Genomic DNA, 14,336 nt, shown 5'->3' on the forward strand with positions numbered 1-14,336 from the left:
TAATAAAATGAAGAATTTTGACTTTAAGTTCGATTTATTTGATATAACACAGATCACAATAGGGTAAATTCTAACACGGGAGTCTGTGACTAGACTAGTCAGTGTTTGGTACCAAGACTCAACAATATTTTACAGCGGAATACATGTGGGATCATGTAATGAGGCATTTGGCTGTAAATTGTGTTAGTATAATTTATGATAAAAACAAATGTACCAATCATTTGATACATCATGTGCATAAACTCGTCCTTCTTTCTTCACACTCTGCATCCCTCCTCTCAAATAAATCTTGAATCCAAGGTGTATATTTAATTCTATCGAGTTGGATTTGAAAAACAAATAAATTAGTGCCTACCTACAATGTACATGTACATGTATGTATAAGCTACTACATGTACACGTGTACCGGTATGTACATGTACTATGGTTCTGGTACATTGTACAGTATATCTCGTGAGCTGGTATGCAGTTTTGTGACTCACTTCGGTGGTTTTTGTCACTGATCCATAAATAGGGCAAGCAGCGCACAGTGTCGCGAATATCTTGTGCATCTTCTGAGAAACCAGGTTAGATGATATCTCATGCTGAATAACGTAAATGTCAAACCCCAACCTCCCTCCCCCCCAAAAAAAAATCTTTGGTGTTATCAATAATACAAAGGTAAAGCTGAAAGAAGGCTCGGGAAAAAAATAATTGGTGTCTTGGATTGGTTCTTCAGGGTTAATTCTGCATTCTGCAAGTGGATAATGTGTTGTTCATTGCTTCATAGTTTGGTGGGTGTGTAGCCCCTGAACGGTACTTTGATAAGCATCATTGTGCCCTTAACCTAACCAAGAAAAAAATGTGTCGCAGGGGTGAGATTTGTCAGGATATGTCCAGATTTGTCACAGTTTTGGTCAGGATTTCAACAGAATCCCTCTTGAAATCTGGAATTTTGAAGGTTTTACAGTAAATGTGAAACGTTACATACCGGTACTAGTACAAAAGAAATTGATTCCTTGAGGCAGATACAACTGATCGACCCTGCGTTGCTCTGGGGCCCTCAGCGATCCTCAAACCCTCTGCCAATTATTTCTTGGATTTTCCATTTTCCTCAAATCTCACCCTTGTCTACTGGTGATCCTTTTTTTGTCTGATTTATTTTTTAATTAAGTGTACATGTACAAAGACAATGCAGATTTGAATTTGTAACATACCATTTTGGTAAATTAAGGACAAAATGGTTACGGGGCATTGATAATTTGATATTGTTATGCCTTGTACAAAACCACTCTATGTTTTGAGATAATCATATTCCTGATGCATGTTGCTCCTAATTGTTGGCTTTTCCGCTTTTTATTTTTTACAACATCCTCGTTTTGTGACCTACATACATGTGATGCGATCAAGCTAAATGAGTCGTTTGTCGGGAACTTTCATTTGGAGATTCAGGCCAAAATAGGGCCACTTAATCAAATCACTTCATACATGTAAGTGTTCCGACTTCCATAATTTTTTAACTAAAGATGGTGTCAGCATGTATTCACATCAGTAATGCAGTATTCACATCAGTAATGCTGAGATTGGGCTCTTTTCAGAACTGTAAAAAAAAAATGACCAGGGTCGACAAATGGCTCATTTAGCTTGATCGCATCACATATTCCTGAAAAAAAAAATGAATTCACATCAAAAAATGAGACTTGGGGCCTAAAAAGTACGGCATGTTCTGGACTGCAGCTATTGACAGAGTACCCAGCCACCCTGGATATCAGGGAAAACCTTGATTATGAGTGTCCATTTGTCCAGTCAGGAAACACAAGGAAAGACACTAAGAATCAGGGAAAATGCAGGGAATGAAGAAAGTGGCCGAGGAGGGAAAGGTTTTTGCCAATTTCCATCAAGCCCCAACAGCATATTTTGTTGGAATCTGTCAGGATGGGTACAGTACCCCTAAACTGACAGTCTTTTACATTGGGCTGGCACACCTCCAGAATCAAAGTCAGAAATATGTGTGTGCAGTTTCCCATATGGTGTTGGAATTTGCCAGGATGGGTATGGTTCCTAGTAAATCATGCTAGGGAGTTAAGGTTAAGGTGAGGAAAGGACGGCTTTATAAGAGGAGAAGGGAGGCCATTGCTTCTCAACAAGTTGCCTAGATACATGTATTATCAGTATCTCTGATAATACATTGTTAAAGTGAAAACATTTCTCATGGAATTTTGAACATTTTGCAGGGAAATATTAGAGGGAAAAAACTCAGGGAAAACTCAGGGAACTTGGTAAATTCATAAGTGCTGGGAACCTTGATCAAAAACGCTTCACTTTTTTACTGTCTTGAGGTATGCGCAAACAGGTGAACCCTTTTTAAGCCTTTGGCTGGGAATGCCTTATCTGAAATACCTCGCATACCTTTCTATTGTTCAGCCCATTCAGCCATAGGTCAAGCCCCTTTACAGTGCACTACTAAAAAGGCATGTACTGTACACTACAACAGCCATTCCTTGCATACTTTCAGTTTGGGCTTGGAATGTGCAGCAATAATAGGATTGTTTTCTTCAAATCTACCAGAGCAGTTTTGTAGTTTCTTGGGTTTTATTGCACATTTTGTACATGTATGCACCTTTCTTTGCCGCCCATGTGTACCGTGTGTAAAAGGCCAAGGCAAAAACCACAATGTCCTGTTTATACTCTTAATGGCATTTTGTGGTTTATGCTGTATAAAGCGTGATAAGATTTATTAGTTTTTAAATTAAAATTTTCATGACAACGTGGGTGCAACTTCCTTTTGTACCATTATTGATGGACAAGAGGGCATGTATACATACCGGTACATGTATGTACAATGTGCTTGTACTGACATGTACCGATATGTACAGTGTACATGTAGTGTACTTAATTTTAATGTATGTCAAGCGATAATTATTTCTATAAATAAGAAAAGGGTGCTTTGCTTTAACCATGGATGCTTTAACCTAGTTAAGAATTGTAGGGATTATCATAAAACTTAAAAAGAACATGTAATCTTTGAAAAACAAAGTCATAAATACCTTCAAATTGATTGATTTACAGGTAAAGATGATTGTGTGTTAAAATACAGTTATAGTTGTGGTTTAAGATTAATTCAGACTTCAGATTATTTGGTAGGAAATAAGAAATTATAGTTTGTTTTCTGTTCCTTCAACACTGTTAGGCTGATATTACAAAACTGAAAATCAGAATTTCTGATGTAATTGACTTTTAGGGATAGAGAAAAGTTGTAAAAAGTTTTTTTTCCCCCAAGAAATCCCAACCACAGCTATTTCACAATCATTTTCTGCATCAATTGATCAATGACCAGTGAACGAATTCGACAGAGTTTGTTTTCCTAGAAAGAAACATTCTGAAGTCCCTTTTTATTAAAAAGAAAAATAGCATGATTGGAATGTGTTCATAATAGCCAGCTCTAGATATGGAGAAAAAATGTGCTTACGTACTGGTACGTACACGTACGGTACCGATATGTACACAAGTTATTTGTAAGAATTTAATGCGTACACGTACATGTAGCTCACTGCATTATTGTTGTATTTTTGGGAGGCGATTGCTAAATGAGGAGCATTCCGAGCATTGCTGATCACCCTCCAACAATCCCAGCTAACCATTTGAATGACACACAAACGCATTCTGTCATACTATACAAGTTCAGGTATGCCAGGGGGAGCATGCTGGAAGCCTAAATATAATCCCATATCTGCTACTAATAATGGAATCGTGCTTGGAAGTACGTACATGTAAGGATAAATTTATCAAGGACCTGATTTGGATAAACACGTGTGTTCTGTGTACATGTACAGTACATGTACGTGTGTATACATGTACATGTACATGTATGCTACTGGGCAGTTCCAAAATCCAAATGGGCAGTGGGGCGGAGGGACAGATAATACGCACGTACCGGTAGTCTCCTCATCCAATTCCCCCTCCCCTCACCCCTGGCGCACAGATAGCAAACTGACCTACTTCAGTCTGAACAGACAATACGCTCGCTCCACAGTCCTCAGTCCACACCCCCTCCCCCAAATATCCCCCCACACATCCTCCCCACACACACATGCACAGCTGGTGAACTGACCTACTTAGGTCCTAACTTCTACTGGGGAAGTCAATCACAAGGCCATACCCGTCAGTCCATAGAGATCTCATAAATTCATCACTGATGGCATGACACTATTAATCCAGTTTGTGCATGCTGTTGCTTGCCTACAGATGTCAATGGTTACCCTTTTTTTCAATACTGGCTATTTGCCCTTCTTCACCAACTTATTTCAGAAGCACTGTACATAAATTGTTGTAAGAGGACTTGCACTTTCACTAGGGTGGGACTCAAACTCAAGACCTCCTGCTTACTGGTGCAGATGTCTTACCAACATGACAACCAAGCTTGTCAAAGCTCGCTGGCCAACTTAATTTGAATCATTGATTTTCCATTGGGTACATTGTAGATGTAGATTCACTATTGGGTTTTCGCCCAACTCAGATATCATTTTGTATTTGTAATCAGGCAGGGACTTTACGTGACCATTTTAAGATTGTGAGTTGGTTAATTCTTCCAATGTATTGTTCTTTTTAAAAGTTTGAAGAATCCATGTACCGGTATACTTCTCGTAAAAGCAAGTGTGAAGAGGGAAATTCATGTTGTCAACAGTGATGGACGAACATATTGTTGACGTCACCAATTTTGCTTCGCTTTCGCCTGAAGTATGAACCGGGCATAATACAAGCATTTGTTTTTCTTCATCTTAACCCTCCTGCTACTTGAACAGTCACAAATAGTGACTCATGTTGGCGTTGGGGAGTCAGGTTGGCGTAGCGGTACTTTCCTCGCCTTCCACCGCTGTGACCCGGGTTCGAATCCCGCCTGGGCCAATATGTGGATTGGGTTTTCAGTCCCTGCCTGATTCCATGGGTTTTCCCCAGAATATTCTTCTGGGCTTTTCCTCCCACCTCTAAAACTGTAACTTCTTCTCATTGTCTTCTCTCCACAGGTTTCTTCAGTCTTGCGAGCTACATTGCCTTGGGCGCTTTTGAGGAATCCTTGGTTTCATTACCAGAAATGATTAATAATAATAATAATACATGTAAATAAAAGAAAAGAAAAGATCAATCCTCTTCCCGTCATGCTTTTACACAGGCTAGTCGCCAACAGTCAGACCATATTTTAAGCAAGCACTCTGACTAGTCAATTCAGTCAACAGACAAAAGCAGGCAAGGGGTAGGCACAGCTGGCTTATCTATCACCTACAGTCAAAGCAGACAGTCCCAGCCAGTCAATCCTGCGTAATGTAGGCTGGGAACTCTTAACTGTTCAAAACAGTCACTTGATTGGTTTTGAACTGAAAGGACAACTTGGCACAGAATGTATGTTTGCAGTAAGGAGGCACTTACAACATTGTTTAAAAATAATTGTGTACGTACATTGTACATTTACGATGTACCAGTATCGCTTACAAAAATCCAAAATCATTGTTGTGTCTTTATTGTGTTTTGTTGCATTTGTTTGGTTTTGTTTTGATTTTGTTTGGGGTTCAGTGGTCATGTCATTGTCTTGTCTGTTCCATGTACACCAGTGTAAGACATTTTTAACGTGAGAATAGTGAGACTGGAACCAAACTAGCAGTTTTTGTTCAATCCAGATAGTATTATCGCCATAGCTGACCCTGGAATCACAGTAGTAAAGTGCAGAAATCCAGGACACGACAGCTATTTTTACTTCCTTGATTCATATCGGAATATTGACCAATGAGATCAGCCTATTGGCTCATTAAATATTCACGAGATATGAGGGTAATTACAAGTAATCAGCCCTTGATGAAGACCACCGCTGTCTGTGTTAGAGATCAACATTCCGACATTCGGTCCCGTCCCCAAAAATGTCACGATCTTGATAAACTCTGTGCAGCTGTTTTTGAATTTCTGCAGCCGTACGACATTTATGGAAGATCTGGGTTATAGATATTGTACTGAAAAATCAGAACTACGTGTAAGTGGTGACTTCCATTTGTGATAAGAATGTGCTTACTCATTCAGTTGTTGGTGAACATTGCACATTTCATGTATACGTGTGTGCTTACAATGCCGGGAAATAATACAATATCCTGCATGCAGTGCCACTTTTTCTTGCGCATACCGGTACATTGTAATCTCAGTGATTGTCAGTCATTGTTAATGAATATTAAGCTCAACTCCCTAGACCTTGACACAGTGCATCCTCCGAAATCAGCAACACACTTTTGCCATGTAGCCTCAATCCTGCAAAATCCTCCATTTTGCAAAGAGGATTTTGGAGGATTTGGGAGGGTTAGGGTTTAAAAAAAAATTCTCGGATTTCAATTTTACATCGCTTGTACATGTAGCATACGCTGCACATTTCCAGTATTCAAAACTAATTTCTCAGAATATCGCCACGACTTTCCATAGACATATCACTTTGCACACAACCAACATAATGTATACATGTACATGTACCGGTACATGTATGTGCATGTCTGAATACTACTTTTTTTCCCTGACTTTGGCTTAAGGATTTGATTAACAGTAATTAAAAAATACAGTCTACATGTTTTATATTTTTTTTATTTTCCCAAACTTAACTTTATAAGTACTTTATCACTTTTGGTCAACGGCTTGTGAGAAGAAACTTGCCCTCGTCAATTTTCACCTACAAACACTGTAGTCTAGTAGATTTTCACCTAAAATTTGAGCACTTGTGTACGTACTGCATACAATTTTGAGCAGGAACCGATAACTTTGCTGCCCAGCCCTTCAAATGTCATATCTTGATTCCAAAACCCCTAGGCCCTCTTTGCTGGGATGCATCTTTAATCCTCCAAGATGCTCCAAAGTTTTGCATTTTATGTTCAAAGTTAAGGATACCCACTGCCTCAATCTTTCAAAATCCTCCAGCAGCCTCAGTTGCATTCAGCCTCAATCCTTCATGGGCACGTTTGTGGTCTAGGGGTAGAGCACAGGATTCATGATGTGAGGTTGTGGGTTCGAGCCCAGCCGTGGCCATGCCTGTTGTGCCTTTGAGTAAGGCGCTTTACCTCAATTACTCCTCTCAGCCCAGGTGATAAATGGGTACCGGCATTATTCCATGCTGGGAAGGTAACAGACTCGCTGTGGAGGAGGTGTGGCGATACCCCCACAGCAGCATATGAGTTTGACCCAATCGCTAATGAAAGAGAGATGGGCACTCTGTTCCTGTGAACACAGGTTCGTCCCCTTTCAGTCCTCCAAAAGCACACAGAGGACTTTGGATCGAGCAATGTTTAGGGATACTTGTATGTAATTCAAATGCATGTTTTCTTTCTGTTTCCCCAGCTCAATCATGTGCAACATTTCATCGAGCTGACCAAGAAGAACATTCAGGAACTTTTGGCAAAGTTCCCTTCCGGCCCCAACCCCCCTTCCATCTTCGTTGAGGTATGTATCATGTGTCACATCATTCATATCTTCATTTTGTGCAGCCTGATCGCAACATTTTCATTTTACCCAAGGCACCCATATTTCAAATGATGTGTTTGCAGTATCGAATAGAATTTTTTTATTTTTTTTTATGGTGAAAGTCGATGTCCCGTCAAAAGTTCAGAACCATTTCTTTGACAAGAAATGCCCCAAAAGTCACAATGCAATTGCCTCCCAATTCTGTTTTTGACTCACTCGGCATTCTCTTTGCTCTGAAAATATCCAGAAAGCCTTTCCTCCATCAATCCATATCATTGCTTACTACCGTACCTATGTTGACTCAGTATTCTGACAAAAAAATGACAGGTCAAACATTACATGTCTGTATCCCAATATGTCATTTGTTTTAAAAACCTTGGTTACAGATGTAACATTACTTAGGAACTTAGCATACACATATGTAGTTCCCATTCCGCGGTATTTGTTTTTGCAGCCCAAGTCATCAACTGTCACTCATGGGTTGTATATTGCTACAGTTCTCCAGCGTACAGGCCGAACCATGTTTCTCTTGGCAACCTCCCAAAAAACTCTGAGCCGTCATTTAGCACCGGCCACTGTAATTATCACGACCCCCTTCGTCCCAGACGCGGCATTCCTTGCGGTTTGTTCCACGTCGTCGCGGGTCACTCACGCACAAAAAACCCGGGCAGTAACCCCAGTTATTTTTTCCCCTTCTCTTTCACTCTCTCTCTCTCTCTCTCTCGCGCTCTCGCTGTCTTTGCGGAGTTGATAGTTTCTGGCCACCCCGCATCCAGGGCAGTCATGTATGCCAAAAGATGAAAGGTTGCTCATCATATTCCCGGTATCAGTCATACCATTGTGCAGTCCTCTCTCTGTGCGCAGCCTGTGTGTGGTGTGTGTAAATAGCGGTGTCCTTTCACTGATTGTGTCAGCCGTCGATACCTCGGCCTGCCTCAAAACCCTTTTTCTGCCTTCTAGCGTTACATACTGGGCACCGTGCCCGTCGCCATTGTTGAGGCCTGACGATCGGGTATCACCAAGTCCTTTAGCCCTTTTTTATTCTTTTTCATCCCCGGGTGCCTTGCTAAAGTAGATTCAATTTCATTTGACAGCAGGATTAAAAAAAAGAAAAGTTTGAGGACGGATTGTAATAATAGGCTCATGAACATGATGCAACTTGCCATTTAGCTTTTCAGGTCTTTTTTTTTGGGGGGGGGGTCTCCAGGATCATATTTAGAAACCAAAAATTATAAGGCAGCTACCGGTATACCTGGGCTCACACTATGTGATTATATTCACATGTACAGCGTACAAGAAATTTGAAATGTCATATATGCAATACTTTTTTTTCAACTGGCTGCAGCATGCAAATGGTCGTCCTTTTTTGGGTCCCTGTTACATCTGACATCAGTGATTTGATAATTCTGATGCACTCCTTCATGCAGTCGTCCTCCAAGAGAGATTATGACTAGCAAGCTACATGTACATGTACCGGTACCTTGATCCAAAACATGACATTTTTCTTGTTCCTGTTACCTCTGAACATTGTAATTTGCCATTCAAGCATTATTAACCCCAACCCCTAGGCCCTTTTTGCTAGGAACCATCCTCAATCCTCCAAAATCCTCCCAAATTGTGCATGTTCCAATTAAGGATACCCACTGCCTCCATCCTTCAAAATCCTCCAACAGCCCTGCCTCTCAGAATACATTCAGCCGCAATCATCCAAAAGCCTCCTCGTCTTCAAACACCATTCAGCCTCAATCCTCCAAAATCAAGCGATGTCCGTGTGCCCTCAATCCTCCAAAATCTTCAAAAATTGTATGTTGCATTCATCCTCAATCCGCAAGGACTTTGGAAGATTGAGGAAGTTTAGGGCTAAGAATGACTTCAAAGGATTTTTTTATTTGTTGGGGAGGTAGTTTGCTATTCATTATCACTCCCAGAGAACGACTGCAGTGTATCCAGCATTATAAAATCATATGCACCGTACATAAGATGTACCACGGACAGAGAAAAAGTGGATGAAAGGACCCCATATAGAATAACCCAAATGCAAAGATACAGTACATGTATACATACATGTACATGCGCATGTTTATGGTGAAAATCGAGGACACACATGTGAAGCATAATCGAGTAATGGAGGACAGGAGTTCAATCAAGGACGACCTCGATCAGAAAACGTGTACAAAACCAGTGGGAGCTGTTGCAAAAAGTATAAACAAACGATTGATGATGAGAAAAAACAATAGAAAATCCCCGATTGTCACCTGACAGTGTACAATTTGACCCTCGCAGTTACAAAATTCTGAGGTAGGACTAGGATATACTGTTTCCGTTGGAGAAAATTAGGGTTGGATATTGTATGGATGTGCCAAGTTAGGGCTATTTCCTGTGCTGTGTAATTAACATACTCTGTATACAATGTACAAGTATCTGTAGCATTGTTCTGAGCAAAGGTTATGTTGCATAGTCCAATGGAAGTTATCTATTGCAACCATTGGTGTTATAGAGTACCGGTACATTTTTAAATGTATTTTATGAATACTAGGAACCTTCCTCAGTCCCTGCAAATTCCAACACTATGTGGTAAACTGTACCCAAACACTGTTGGCAGGTTGGACTCTGATTATTGGTCGTATGCCAAACCCCATGTGAAGCATAATCAGTTAATCAGTGCAATACACAGTCCAACAGATTCCAACAAACCCTGGTGTTGGAGTTTGACTGGATGGAGATAGTTTTACATGTATGTTAATGGCAGGTTATAGGGCCTACCATAGTGTGTTGAAAATATCGGAAAGAACTGATCTTACATTTTCTCTGAAAGGATAGGTACAGAATGAAAAAAAAAAGGGTTACAACCAAATTCCAGGAATCAGTTAATCCTTTGGTGTGACGTTCACTTTTACTTCTTGCTATAGCCAGTTATGATTGGTACATGTACAAATGTAGTTTCTCTGTCAGCAACATTTGTAATTAACCTATGGTGGTAGAATCCCGCCAACGCAGCTTACGAAATATTGTCCGATTGCACGATATTCAAATGGACGCAGAATGCGCAAATCCAAACAAAAATTCCATAGGGTTGTCTAAGGGACGTGGCTAACTCGCAAACAGTGATAGGTCAATTGTACAACATTTGCAAATGGACGCGGAATGCGCAATTTAAAACAAAAATTCCATAGGGTTGTCTAAGGGGCGTGGCTAACTCGCAAACTGCTATAGGTCAATTGTACAACATTTGCAAAACATTAAAAAATGAAACTACCAAATTATTATGAAATATCGGACTTGACTATACGTGAATAATAGTCTCAAGCATCCCATGTGCCTGGTATGCTGTCATTTTCAAGAAAAGTGGAATTTTGGGTAAAAAAAACAACATTTTTTTTCTCTCTCAAATACTACCCCAATTGACCAAATTTATTTAGTCCACATTTTGTTTGCAATCGGTTACACATTGGGAATTGTCAGGCCAGGAAACCAGACTAGCTGTACGTGTAATTTGAATCTTGCATGCAAACATTTGTATGACTAATGGACCTTTTCTTTGTGATACTGTATGTCTGGAGCTATTTATCAATTTATATCGTGAACTCCTCCTTTTTTTTAAATTGCGATATCACCACTTGGTACGCAGTGATAACAAAAGTGAAACTTACATTTTAATTACCATGATTTTGTTTCTCATATGAGGGGGTGAAAAAAAAAAAATTCTTATAAGACCAAAAAAAAAAAGTTCTGCCTCCGATAACGTGACATTCGAAAATAGGGTAGGTAGGTAGGGAGTTTTTTTTTTGGCCATTTTTGTGTGTGTACGATCATATGGAGGTGTCTGCGTGTAGTCAAGGGTAAAAGGTAGAATTGATGGTTTTGGGTGTTTTTTTTCTCATTTTTCCCATTAAAAAAAAAAATAGGGTAGGGGCTCTTAGAATAGGGTAGGTAGGGAAACCGGAAGCAGATTTAAATTTTTTACCTTTTAGTAAGTATTTTCAATATTGTTTTCCACTTAACCCTAACAGAACTCAACCCATCAAACCCCAACGGCATATTTTGTTGGAATCTGTCGGGATGGGTACAGTACCCCTAAACTGACATTGGGTTTACATTGGGTTGGCACGCCTCCAGAATCGGTCAGAAATATGTGGGTGCAGTTTTCCATATGGGGTTGGAATTTGCCAGGATGGGTATGGTTGCTAGTAAATCATGCTAGGGAGTTAGGGTTAAAGGGATGTTTCTCAAAACAATTGAAGAGAAAACTAACAGCATTCAGCTTTCATCTTGCTTCAGATCTCTAATGTCCCACTTTTGGTTGCCAATATTGTGACCGCACACATAAAAAGCTAACCCCCATACCTTACTTTTTTCCAATGTACGACACACTAGCATGAATAACAAACTGACGTCCTGTCGTTTAAAAATATCCTTACACTTCCGGTTCCTTCAGATTCCACAAGGAGCTTTTTGCACATTTTACAAAGATCCAAGACATCCAAGTGGATCTTGTAAAAGATCTGTCAGGGTCATGATCAAAATATTTGCATGAATATGACAGACAAGCTGATTTACCCGATCATAGATCGGGTAGGGCGTAGTGTTGGGGATGAAAATTTGGGGAGTTAAATGTAAATGGGGATATAGTTAAGGAGACATGCAGTTATAGAAAAGCAATTTCTGTGGTGTGATGCGAGGCAATTTCTGACCACTAAAACCAATTTCAGCAAAAGATCATGTTGTAAAGTTTTGAGTTTGGAGTAATTGAATCAGCTACATGTATTCTGAGCAATAGAATCATTGTTGTAGGCTACAATTTTTATTCGGGGAAGAAAAAGTGTGGTGGGGGGAACCAAACAATATCCCCCGCTTTAAAATGGGGGGGGGGGGTTCCCCTGTCCCCCGTCGATTTACGCACATGATAATTATGTACCATGGCAACTGTCTGTAAATGTTCCCGTTGGTCTGTTAAATTGGCATTTTGTAAGGCAGTCGCATTTGGAAAACGCAGTGAAAAGGTTACCGTAGTACACAGGCGAAGGCTGATTGTACAGTTTTGACAATAAATCATAATGCAATAAAACGTAAAGGTGTCATTTGAAATGAAAATGTTGAGTGTTACCATAAAATTACAAACGATCATGGAGGAAGGTTATAATTAAGTTTCAGTATTGAACTCTTCAACAAACGTAAACTTGAACTTCTTACAATTTGCGAGACCGTCTTCGAGGAAAAAGCGATTTAGCTTTTATTGAAGTTGGTTCAACCATCTTTATAAGAGCAAGTTTTACTCGGCCTCCGAGAAATGTTTGCTCCTGAAAGGATCCGAGACCGCGGTCTCCCGCGACACCAAAATGGCTCCAGGTCCGTGGAAAATTGTGGGTGTCTTCCGCCGGGTCGGACACTTTCGTAGATTTTTTTGTGAATGCATCGATCCTTCGTTGACCCCAAACAGGCCCCCGAAATTATAACACGACACTGAATTATACGTGGCGGGCAGCGAACTCACAACGCTCAGCCTTGGTAGTGGAAGCATGGAGCTGTAAACACATTATGGAAGCAACAGCACTCTATCACGCGACGTCACATGTTTGCGCTTCAAATAGCGAGCACCGTAGACCCAACCTCGTTTCCAGGGTGTGGAGCAGGCTGCAGTACGCGTTGCCATCGACAGTTTTGCATAGCCCGGAAATACTACGCAGTGTAGACTTTCGATTGGTCAGACCGCGCAAGGCATACTAATGTGTAGTCATTCTGAGTATTCGTTGCACTCAGCGCAGGGGCGGCAAGCGAAGCATATGAAAGAATAGGGACACTTGGTGGCCACGCACCATGGAGAAAAAATATTTTACCAAGGTCACCCCATCCACCATTTGGTGAACGCTTTTGCAGAACGGCCGAGTAGAACACGTAAACGGAACCCCTACGTTGAAGCCGCTGACCTCGCACAGTCTAGACACGCAGAAAAGCCAGCACAGGGGGCGGCCAGGCAGTCAACGTGAAAGCGCACACGACGGCAAATTCCTGCGCAAAACGCAGTCACGAAAAATCGACGAAACGGATCGCCGGTCCGTACGGGAAAATCAGGACGACACGAAGTGTCCAACCTGGCGGAAGACACCCTCCGCATTTTTCCACGGACGTGGAGCGATTCTGGCGCCGCGTGAGCCCGCGGTCTCGGATCCTTTCATGAGCAAACATCGTCTGGGAGGCCGAGTTAAACTCTCTCTTATATATATAGATACTGCCAATACCTCAGGAGAAATATACAGATGAGCGTACATGAAGTAACTCTAGGTTTTTTGTGAAGGTTTTGCCTTCAACAGCATTTAAACAATCTTTCTACTTCCTTTTTTTGGACCCAATGTACATGTAGGAGTATGAAGAGCTGACGGAAAAGCTGAATGAGCTACAGGTGCGCAAGCAGGAGCTGCAGGACTGCATGAGCAATGGCCGGCAGTCGCCCTCACCGGTCCCCTCCCCGTACACCCCTGAGCCCGGCCCGCATTACCCGCACTCCCTCAAGACGCTCACTGCTACAGACGGGCCCTTCGCGCATGGTCCTTACAGGCCACTAGAGGGCGCTGTCCGGACCCACGTCGGCGACGATGCCTACGTTGCCAAGGAGATCCCGACGTCGCCGCCTGTCAGCAAGTACGTGCGGGCTTCCTTGCCCAACAAGCAGAGAACATCAGTGAGTGAGATTTCCTTGTTTGACTGAATGTCCAACTCTGGAATTTTAATTAAAGTTACATGTACATGTAGTTTGTTTAACTTTCTCATTTGTTCAGAAATTTATTCAGATCACCTCCTCACAAGAGTATTTTATTTAACCCTAACTCCATAAGCTCTCTTGTCCAGAAGCTGCCCAAATCCTTCAATGTCCTCCAATG

General features: G+C 41.2%; 1 protein-coding gene across 2 annotated transcripts in view; it reads left to right on the top strand.

The window, feature by feature from the left end:
* The window catches only part of LOC119726692 (serine/threonine-protein kinase B-raf-like), a 53,317-nt gene that overhangs the window by 16,505 nt on the left and 22,476 nt on the right, over positions 1–14,336 (top strand). For both annotated transcript variants that reach the window (XM_038198486.1, XM_038198487.1), the window contains exons 3-4: positions 7,339–7,440; positions 13,820–14,137. In XM_038198486.1, coding sequence (XP_038054414.1) covers positions 7,339–7,440; positions 13,820–14,137 — 420 coding nt within the window. The remainder of the gene's footprint in view (positions 1–7,338; positions 7,441–13,819; positions 14,138–14,336) is intronic.

Source organism: Patiria miniata, unplaced genomic scaffold (genome assembly GCF_015706575.1).
Source record: "Patiria miniata isolate m_02_andy unplaced genomic scaffold, ASM1570657v1 HiC_scaffold_2, whole genome shotgun sequence".
NCBI lineage: Eukaryota > Metazoa > Echinodermata > Asteroidea > Valvatida > Asterinidae > Patiria > Patiria miniata.